General features: G+C 37.6%; 1 protein-coding gene across 1 annotated transcript in view; it reads right to left on the bottom strand.

Moving 5' to 3' along the window:
• The window catches only part of PAAF1 (proteasomal ATPase-associated factor 1), a gene marked incomplete at its 5' end in the record, with an annotated part of 58,564 nt that overhangs the window by 39,373 nt on the left and 7,509 nt on the right, over nucleotides 1-11,682 (bottom strand). The window contains 4 exons of the mRNA XM_006875429.1: nucleotides 313-404; nucleotides 4,623-4,817; nucleotides 7,025-7,175; nucleotides 8,046-8,144. Of these exons, the coding sequence (XP_006875491.1) occupies nucleotides 313-404; nucleotides 4,623-4,817; nucleotides 7,025-7,175; nucleotides 8,046-8,144 (537 nt within the window). The remainder of the gene's footprint in view (nucleotides 1-312; nucleotides 405-4,622; nucleotides 4,818-7,024; nucleotides 7,176-8,045; nucleotides 8,145-11,682) is intronic.

The following is an 11,682-nucleotide window of genomic DNA, read 5'->3' as shown; positions in this document are numbered from 1 at the left end:
GTACATTCCATGACTCATAGTAACCCCGTATAGTTTCCTAGGGGCAGCTGGTAGGTCTGAACTGCTGACCTTGAAGTCCAGTGCATTATCTTGCAGCCACATTAATATTCTTAGTGATGAAGAAACTGATGCATTTAGTGAATGAGCTAGGATTTAAATGCAGTATTTATTTCCAACCCCATGTCCTTAATCACCCACTCATTATTCTCAAAAGGTGAAAAGAGAATGTAAAAATATTTTCAAAACAGTTTTCCAAGTTAGAGAGTTGCCCAAGTTGCCTCAGAGTTCAAAGGTCTTATAAGAACCACTTACTGGTTGCCTGCTCTGTAGTCCCAGGCACTGAAGCTTCTTATCTTCCCAGGCCAACAGCAGCATTTTCGCCTCTGTTCCAACTTCCCGTTCACCTGCAAGACAGATGCACTAAGTCACTAAGGGGCTGGGCTGATAAACTGACAGTACCTGCAAAGCACAGATATACTGTTTCCTATGCTCTATTTATGATTTACATTATTAATTTTTTTAAAATTATGGTCTATTATCTTGACTCTGGTAATGATTCCACACTGATACAATTGTTGAAACTCATAAAACTATACACTTTAAAAGGGTGAGTTTTACTATATGCAAATTATATCGTAATAAACAGCTATAGGATAAGCATTGGCCTGCAAGGTCAGTTTAAGGCACAAGGTCAGCAGTTCAAACTTACCAGCAGATCCTCAGAAGCCCTATCTATACATGGTTGCTATGAGTCAGAATTGGCATTTAATAACAACAAACCCAATTTAACAGAAATTATTGTCCTTTGTGAGTAAGGTTTATGTATACATTGTTGAACAACATAGTCTCTGCCCTCGAGGCTCTCATGGAAATGAAATTTATTAATTTAATCATTAAATATTTATTGACCACGGCACATAACAACAACAACAACTATGTTTCCAGGGGCATGTGGTGGCTCCATAGGATAAGCACTGGACTGCAAACCACAAGGTCAGCACCCACCAGCTGCTCTGTGGGAGAAAGATGAGGCTTTCTGCTCCTGCAAATGATTTAAAGTCTTGATAACCCCAGGTAGGTTGCTATTAGTCAAAACTGACTCCATGACACTTAACAACAACAATTATGTATCAGACACTATTCTAGGCACTGAAGAAATAGTAATGAACAGACAAAGTGTTCACTCTCTCAAGAATTCAAGTAGAACAAGAACAAGCAAGTTGCTCGCCCAAGAGACATCAAGGAAAGTGGTCGGGTCCCCTCAGTGCAAAACCCCTTCCAAGACTAACATTCAGTGGGAACAAACGAGTAGACATGCGCTCTGATTGGTGACCACGTTTGTCACCGATATGGGGAAGTGAGAGAAAAACAGCAATGAAGTTGCGAGATTAGCCCTACAACGTTCAAAAGACTCCTGTGAACCCAAGTGGAGACTTGCTTGGTCAGCAGTGTGGCAAGACCTGGGGAGTCTTGGGCCCATAGTCATTGATATAGCCACAGAGGACTAGAGTGGAGAGGGAAGTGTTCGGTTGATAAGAAGAGAGGGCATATGTACAAGAACACCCACACTTGCAGATAATACCCATTTGACCTGGCTTCAATGATGGGATGATCAGAGCTCAACTAGAAGAAGAAAGAAGAGGAAAACAAGAGTAATCTGATACAATTTGATGAACTTGACCTACACCTATGGATGCAGTAGCTCAAAGGAGGGAACAAATCTTTATAGCGAGGATCATTCCTACCCCCTCCGTACACAGAGTAGACAGGGATGGGCAACTTAGACATTGGCTACCCAAAATGGGGGAGCTACAAAGGCAAGAAGTGACTGGCTTACAAGCTTTCAAGAGAGAGCCTAGATCCAGAGGGTGTGGAGGAAGATAGAATCTCCACTGAGTAGTATCCAATCTGTTTGGGTGGGGCTGATGAAAGGAGAAGGGGATAGGTCTCTTGTGGTACAATAGTGAATAATTGTTATCAGGACTGACTGTGAGGGCTAGAAATGTAAAGGGAGACGTTTTGTAGCAAAAAGAGGGGAGTGATTGACTTTGCAGTCCAGGAGCAGAGGTCCCTGCAACCATCAAGGGACAAGAGCGGAGTGCGGGACCCTACCTAGAGAAACAGTGACACCAGAGATGGATGCAGAGACGATGACGTGGAGAGATGGAGCGGCTGGGAACTCTAGACCCAGAGAGGGAGAGGGGCTGTGTGCTGATGACCGGGGGGCAGGCTTACAGGGTATACCCTTTGGTTGGCTGATGATGCATGGAAGGGACTGTAACCATGGCAATGAAACAATATACGATAGGATGAAAATAAAGCTAATGTTCTCCCATGTAAACTATCACATAATTCACAATAAAACATTAAAAAAAAAGAAAATATTCAAGTGGAAAGAGATCATAAATAAATAAACAAGTAGGATACTTTCAGGTAGTAATGAATTCTTCAAATGTAATAAAATGGAAAAATATAAGTGACTTTTTAGAGGGAAGTTGAGTAGGGAAGGACATCCTCAACTTCAAAAGGGCTCTGAGGAGGTTACTTTTCAACTGAGGGCTTACTGATGACGAGAAGTCAGTCATGTGAAGAGTTGTGAGAAGCACAATCCAGATTAAGAGAAGAGCAAGGCCAACCCTAGGAGGGTGGGGGAGAGTCTGATGTACTGAAAGCACAAGAAGAAGGCCTAGCTGGAACAGAATGAGCCTGGCACAGGGTAATATGACATGAGTTTGGAAAGGAATGCAAAGGCTGAAAGTGTAAGGGTTTGTTGTAAGCCACAGTAAGAATTAGAATTTTAATATATGTATAAAGGGAAGTCACTGGAAGGCTTTGAACAGTAGAGTCACATGACAAACTTATGCTTTTTAAATGATCACACGTCACTCTGAAGAGAATAGTACAAGTAGTAGTATAGGCAAAAGAAGACAACAGATCAGACCAAGATGTTAGCACAAGGGGGAGGTATACATACGCAAAGGTAGAGGTAAGCAGACCGGTATCAGAAAATTAGAAACACTTTAAAGGGAAAGAATACAGACTTTGCTGATGTAAAACATGAGGAAAGCAGGGGAGTACTCAATGAATCTCAGGCTTAGGCCTGACCAAATGGGCAGATGATGGTGCTGTTTACTGAGAAGGGAAAAACAGAATTGGGGTAGGAGAAAATAAAATACTCCAAGTTAGACAAAATAATTTTGAGGTATCTATTAGACAACCAAATAAGAGTATGAAATTCTGGCAAGAGGCACAGACTTTAAGCATACTTTTGGAAATCACCAGCTTAAAGACAATATTTAAAGCTACAGAATTGATGAGATCATTTAGGGAAAAGTTGTAATTAGAGCAGAAAGTATAGTATTGAACAGCAAGACCTTCCAGTATTTGAAGGTACAATAGGGAAAACTTATAATAAAAGGAGATTAAAAAGCAGAAGCCATTGGGAGACAAATCTAGTGTAGTTTGGTAATAGAGACACCAAGAAAGAAAGTGTTTTGAGGACAGGGATATACTGTGCTAAATATCATTGCTTGTTTACATACAAGTAACACTGGATTCAGCAACATGAAGGTCATCGATGAACTGAACAAGTCATTTAAGGTACGTGCGTAAATTGACGAGTAACTAGAAAACGAGAAGTAGAGAAAACAAAAATACTTTCATTTAATTCAAATAAACTAAACTTTAATGGCTTAACTTTGAGTGAAATAATGATGTTTGTGAAATCTTAGGTTTAAATGGGATATGTGTGTCAGTACATTATACTAAACTATAACTACTAAAAATATGCACTAACTAAAAACACTTTGTTTACCACTAACTGCACATTTACCATGTTTTAGGAAATACAGCTCTACTAGCAAATGGTTTTAGCAAGAGTTCTTGGGACCACAGTGCATTTATACAGGACATTTATGAGAAGATGTAGAGCAGCTGAGTATGTCAAATTGAGGAGTAAAGATGATGGTAAAAAGAAACACATGGTAAAAAGTCCCATGGAAACACAGAAGAAATTATTAATATTAGCAAAGGAAAATAAGAAACGCATGAAAGTTGCCTCATTAGGACTATCATCATTCTGACTCACCAGTCAGTATTTCCCATCATTAATACTCCAAATGTATCTTTTTTTACACAACACTCAATTCTACCTCCAAGGTTTTTAATGCAAACTGGTCCTACTTCTACCCACAGCCCTAGATCTCAACCTTGAAATATCCTTCCGATTCCTATATGTCCCACTCCTACCTGTCCTTCTAGGTTCAAGCCAACTACAGTGATAGCAACGTTCTCATCTATATTAACCTAAATCATTCTCTTCCTTTGAAACCTAATATTTGCATTAAGAATCACCAATGTATTTCAGCCAAAAGGGAAAAAAGATAAGTATTAGTTTCATCTGCTGAATTATCCTGTACTTACTCAAAAGCTGTGACTATGACAGATACTTACTTTGTAAATTCCAAAGCAGCAAAAACATAACAGGTAGTCAATAAATAGTAATCTTATGAAAACAGAAATACCAGCTACCGAGCAGGAAAGGATGAGAAAGAAAAGGAGAAACTAAGGAAACATGAAGGGGTTACCTAACAAAACAAGCTCAGAGATCATTATCAACTCACTTGGCATCTGCTCAGGGGAGCCGAGGTTTATGGAGTTGTCAGCAGCACCCACAGCCACTCCATTGATGGAAGAACCACAGTCTGCAATGACTCTCAGGCAGGCTGAGCGTCCACAATCCCAAAGTCGTGCTGTCCCATCTCGAGAACCAGATATCACATTCCTTCCTCGATCAACAATAGCTGTATCCAAGATACCTGGCAAGAAAAAAAAAGTTCCTAAGATGTGAAGTAGTGAAGAAACTATAATGGCAGAGAAGATGGATCTTCAGAAGTGACTCGATTCCTCCTGTAAGTATGACCTGAGTATATACTATATGCTGGGCATGTTCGTGTGTTAGATAAATAAAAATAAAAAAAAACAGAGTCCCTACTTGCCAATGGGTCAAAGACCCATTATGAGAGAGACACAGAAAAGCAGTTTCTGGATTCAATTTTACTGCAGTGTTCCAGAGCAAGTAGGTTTTAAACCCACACTCAAGCTTTTACTTTGGCTTCAAAACTGTTATCTCTAAACAAAAAATTAAGTAGACATCTTTGAGAATTTGGACTGAAAATCACTTTTCTTAAAGGATCCTACTATTTCCCATGAGCTGAAAATTATAATAGTGGGGGGGCTATTATAACTTCTAATTCTCTGCTGAGATTTAAGTATTTCAGTTTATTTCTGAAATACTTTTTATTTAAGTAAAGAAAAAAACAACAAAACAGAACAAATTCCTGCTCTCATAGCTGGAGACGGGTTGGCATACAAGTAAACCAACAAGTATTTAAAATGCAATGGAGAAAAGATAGGTTAAGTAAGATAAGATTGATTACGGTGGAGGGGTGCTATTATATATAAGATGACCAAGAAGGCCTCTTTAGTACCAGAGCAGACACCTAATACAAGTGAAGGAACAAAGAACGTAGTCTTCTGAGGCAAGAGTGTTCTAGGCCTGTTTAACAGCAGGGCCTTTGTAAAACAAAGTGAGCAAGTGCAAACTGCTACTATTTGATAAATGAGACTTTTGCTTATGGATGCAGTTGCTCAAAATTCCAACTGGAATGGAAGGATTATTCATATTGAGGAACAAGCTTGTTTCCTCAGTGTACTGGATTGACATGGATGGGTAATTTAGACATTGGCTATCAAAATTGGGGAGGGCTATAAAGGCATGAAGTGGCTAGCTTACAAGCTTTTATGAGTGTGCTTAGTTGCAGAATGAAGGCAGGTTAAGGTACAATCCCCATTGAATAGTTTCCCTCTTTTCCAGATGGATCTGGTGAAAGGGGATGGGGGAACAATGGTGATAAAATTTTATGACACAATTGTGAATAATTTTTAGCAGGATTAATTGTGATGGTCACAACTGTAATTGTAGAAGATGTGTAACTAAGAGGGAAGAGCAGTTAATCTTTTATTTTAGGAACAATCCCAGGACCATCAAGAAAGGAAAAGCATGAATGGAACATGAGAATCCTACCTGGAAAAGTGGTGACAGAGACGGTGGCAAAAGCGATGGCATAAAGAGCAATTGTGGGCTCTAGGCCCATGGACTGAGTAAGGTTGTATACCTGCGGCCAGGAGGTTGGCCCTTTTAGAATGTACCCTTTGGACATTTAAATGAGTATATATTTTTATGTTTTGTATATGTACATCAAGTTTTTTGCTTTGTTCATTTGTGAAATATAAGATATAAATGGGGTGCCACAGAGAGGAAGTACGATAACTGTTATTGCAGGAAGGGGATTGTAATAATTGAAATGAAGCCAAGGGTATAAATTATTGAATGTAAAGCTGTTGATCTTATCTGTAAATCTTCACTCAATTAACAATAAAGTTTAAAAAAAATCCAAACATGTAGAATAATAGCATATTTATCACACTTTTAATATTCCAATTAAGAATACATCTTTACATTACTGTTTTCTAAAGTAAACCTATCAATCAGTTACAAAGGGAAGATGTTCTTACTGTCTCTACTATGTGATATTAACCGGCTATACGATTAATCCATCTTCCAACTCTGACCCATGACTTAAATCTATGAGAATCAATAGTCAGTACCAAGTTCCATCTCTTAATTTTGATAATGCAGCCATTTGGCACTCAGTTTTTAATCTTGCTTCAGCCATTTTCTCATTACATTGATGCTGCAATGAGAAAATACAGAGCCATCTCTCTCTCTTTTTTTATCTCAGCACGTAGATGATCTCTTGGGAGGATTTTTCCCCCTTATCAATTGTGGTAAAATTATCTGTGTAATGCAGATAGAAACAATAAAACCAATTAATATAAGAATTTCTATTCCTTAGGAAATAGCAGCTCATCTAAATGACCAGTTGGTATGAGTTTTCTGTTTCTATTTTTCTGGTGATTTGTCTCAGGGGATCAACTCAAAAACCTTTGTGACCCTTCATACCTCCTTTGTGACCTTTGAAGGTGACCACACAGCTAGCATCTTCAGCTGACCAGATCTTCAACTGGGCATCCATCCCACCACTCAGAACCACAATGCCTGATGGGAAAAACCTGCAACAATTCACATCAAACACATGTCCTTCCAATACTCTCTGGAAAAACAAAAGAAAATTCCATGCTAGTTTTCTTGTTCTTCCCTTGAGAATCTCTTACTTCCCATATCCTTGATCTCTTATGTGAAACACCAACATACAGCATCCCCATGCTGACTTTTAAAACTAATGATATCCAAAGAATCTGTTAAGCTCATCTGTCAAAACAGGTAGTGTTATGAGAACTTCTGGCTCCTATTCCTGGGCTTTAGTTACAGGTGATCAGAACAAATTCCCTGGCTCTCATAGTTATCCATACATATAGTTCTAAAATATAAGGAGTGGATGATGCCTGGGGACTTTATTAGCTATCTCTTCTAAAATCTTCCATACAGGTTGCAGGGCTAAGCCATATGTTGTGTAATGACCTAGCTGCTCTGTCTTGGAAATCAACCATTGAAGACAGTTTATACTGAGGGGTCTACCCACTTAGATATACACTGGCCTGGCTGCTCCAATCCTCCAACTCCACTCTGTTCTTGAAAATTAGCAGGTTTGGGGATATTCTCAAATAAACAACTGAGAAAACAGAGACCAACTGAAGTATTCAAATTCATAGTTGTTGAGTTGACTCCAACTCACAGTGATCCTCTAGGACAGAGTAGAACTGATCTATATGGTTTCTAAGGCTGGAAATATTTAGAGAAGCAGATTGCTTCATTCTTCTCCTATTGAGTAGCTGGTGGTTCAAACCACCAAACTTTCTGTTAGCAGCCCAATGTTCAGTTCACTGCACCACCAGGGCTCCATAATTGAAGTACAGTGGTCCTACATTTTTAGAAAGGGCTACTCTTCCTTCCATGTCCCAGTCAATGGTTTCTCATACTGTCCTTCGTGCATAAACCCTAAAAGTGTATCCAAAGTCATTACTCTGAGTTCTCCATTGGAAGCCTGCCAGATCTTCATGCTCCCATCGGCACTAGAAGACACTCCAAGGCCTCCTCCACTAGAAATGTCCAGACATGTTATCTGTTCAAGGAGAAAACAACCAGTATTTAAAATGATGTAATGCTCTTATTCTCTGGAAATACGTTATTCTCTAGTTCACACTCCTCTAAAACTTCTTGAAGCCTATGCTCCATAGCATGTTGTTACCATTACCAATTTCCCAATAAGGCCAGAGTCAACACCTTTTACTTCTCCAAATGAAAACATATTCTTGAATTATCTGTAGTCTCTTGTTACCCAAAAAAATGTAGCCCTATCACTACACTGTTTCCATAGATACCATCTTTTGCTACTTTATTCTGAATTTAAGATGTTGTAAAAGATCAGACACTGAAAACCCTATGGGACACAGTTCAACTCTAACACACATGAACTCACCATGAGTCGGAGTTGACTTGACAGCAAGTGTTTTGTTTGGTTTTGTGTGTGTGGTGCTGTAGGATCAGTAATGGACTTTGAACCACAAAGTTGGCAATTCAAATTCACCAGTTGCTCCTTGGAAACCTTATACAGGGTCACTAGGAGTTGGAACTGACTCAACGCACTGAACAATTTAATAATATTGCATGAAAATGTAGTTATTAATTATCCTTCTACAATATATTATTAAATTACTAAAAAACAAATTCAATTAAATAAAATTTCCAATGTTACTATTAGCTGCTATAGAGTTGATTTCAACTTATAGTGACTCCATGTGGCAGAGTAGTACTGCCTTCTAGGGTTTACTAGGCTGTAAGCTTGACAGGAGTTCATTGCCTATAACGTAGCTAGGTGGGTTCGAACCACCAACCTTTTGGTTATCAGTCAAGTGCTTAATTGTTGCATTACGAGAGCTCCTCTTCTAATTCTTAGAAACCCACTTATATAAAAGATAATCTTCCAAGATACACTGGAAAGACTCAAAGTGCAGAGATGCTTCAATTTACTACTTATACTGTGCTTACTATGTTTAAGACTTTATTCTGTTTGAATCCTCTTAACAACTCTAAGAGACAAGTACCATTTTACAAATGAGGAACCTGAAGTACAGGGAAGTTAAGTAAAGCTGCACAGTAAGTAGTGGAATCAGAATCTAAACCTAAAGAGAGTCTAATTCTGTAGTCCATGCTTGCAGCCACTGTGCTATAAAATGAAAGGTGAACATATAAATTCATGAAAGACAGGGCTGTCCTAAGCATGACACCAAAGGCAGCATTCAATTAATAGGTTTTATTATCTAAATTAGAACATTGCTGACATAGTGGGTTGCATGTTGGGCTGTGAACTACAGGTCAGCAATTCGAATCCATCAGGTACTCCATGGGAGAAAGCTGAGGCTTTCTGCCTTGAAAAACCCTATATGGGGTCACTATGAATTGGAACTGACTTGGCACACAACAATGACATAAATATATTTAATATCTATATGTCAAAAGAAATAAACAAATTTAAGATGTACAATAACTTAGGGAAAACATTCTGAAAAATATGACAATTAATACCTTTAATATAAAAAGAACTCTTTTAAATTAAATTACTATGTCACATATAGTAAAATGGACAATCCATGATTTATCAAAAAATGCAATAAAAATAAAAAATACCATCTCTCAAATTCATAAAACATTTGTAGATTATGTACAATTACTGTTAGCAGAAGTCAAATTGCAGGCAATGCAGCAAAATCTCTATTAGTCAACAGACAGAACAAAGTTAAGGCAAATAATTAAAAACTTCTGTTGAAGTATGAAATAAATTTTTTAAAAAGATAAATAGCTATATTTTAACTCAAACATATAACTGCATATTAAATTCACTAATCATTTCAAGAGGGGCCAGGACTTTTCTTGAAGCAAGGGTTCGGTTCTCTCATTTAGCTCCATGTTGGCTTTCTTATATCAAACCATAACCAAAAAGAACAATTTATAATTCTAGTTGCGTAAGCAAGGCAAAACTTTACTCACCTTTAGAAAGCAATATAAAAGCAGAAATTCATCTAGAGTTTTTTTCTTTAGATTGTTTCCTTAAATTTTACATTTATTTTATCTATACATAATACAACATTAAAAAAATTCTTATGTATTACATCTTTACAAAACAATCACTTAGTTTTCAAAGAAATAACAGCTCTATTTTTCACGATCATATCTCACTAGTTTAACATATTTTTATTATTTTACACAATTTATAAAGAATATTATAACTGACATTGCAACTGACTCTTGGTAAGCATTCAGTGTAATAGCAGCATATAGATACATCAGAGAAAAGTTCATGAGCCATAAACATGATGTGGGTATTAACCAGTAATTTTACAGAGGAAACACAGAACAATAGTGGATTCAATAAACGAGGTAAATGGAGGTCAGTCAGAACATACCAATAGCCTCATCATTTGCATACCCTAGAAACAGCAATTTGACTTCAAAGGTATTCTATTATCTTCCTGTCTTTCTGAACAAAACATAGTTCCAGTATATTAATCAAAAAACACAATCACACAGTTGGAAACGCCCTAATGTCCAACACTGTTAAGACAGGAAAATTATACAGTCATACAATGGAATACTATGCAGCTCTGAAAAAGATACAGAAAAATAGCATAGGAAAAATGTCTGTAACATATATAATTCAAGACACAAAACAAGTACAATAAAATTTTCATTACAATACTTAAATGATTGGGAAGATTAAGTGAAATAAGCAAGATACTGGCTCACAGTAAGCATCAATAAATGATTGTTTGTGTTAGATGCTGTTGACTCAGTTTCAACTATGTACACAGAAGTAAACACTGTCTTCTCAAGTTGTCCTGTGTCATTCTCACAGTCATTGCTGTTTGAATCCATTGTTTGAACCCACTGTTGCAGCCACTACTCCAATGCATCTTCCAATTTTTCACTGACCCTCTAATTTCACCAAGTATGATGTCCTCCTCCAGGACTGGGACCTGATAATGTCTAAAGTATATGAGATGAAGTCTCGCCATCCTCACTTCTAAGGAACATTCTGTACTTCCTCCAACATAGATTTATCCAATATTCTTTGCAAACACCAAAATTAAAAGGCATCCATTCTTCTTCAGTCTTCCTTATTCATTGTCCAGCATTTTCATGCATATGAAGTGACTAGAAAAACCATAGGTTGGGTCACACATACCTTAGTCCTCAAAGCGACAGCTTTGTTTTTTGAATACTTTATAGAAGTCTTTAAAGATATGTGCAATGCAATGTATCTTTCTATTTCCTTGTTGCTGCTTCCATGGGCACTGATTGTGGATCCAAGTAAAATGAAATCCTCAACAGCTTCAGTATTTTCTTTGTTCATCATGATATTGTTTATTGGCTCAGCTGTGAGGCTTTTTGTTTTCTTTATATTGAGGTTTAATCCATATTGAAGGATACAGTCTTTGATCTACATCTTCAGTTGTGTCATTGGTATACTACAGGTTGTTGACAACTCTTTCTCCAATCCTGATACCACCTTCTTCAACTTCTCAGAATATTTGCTCAGCATATAGACTGAGTAAGCATGGTCAAAGGATACAACCGTGACACCCACTTTTCCTGATTTTAAA

Source organism: Chrysochloris asiatica, unplaced genomic scaffold, assembly GCF_000296735.1.
Source record: "Chrysochloris asiatica unplaced genomic scaffold, ChrAsi1.0 scaffold00326, whole genome shotgun sequence".
NCBI classification, from domain to species: domain Eukaryota; kingdom Metazoa; phylum Chordata; class Mammalia; order Afrosoricida; family Chrysochloridae; genus Chrysochloris; species Chrysochloris asiatica.
Note: the sequence above shows the minus strand (reverse complement) of the source record. Positions and strands in the feature narration are given on the sequence as shown.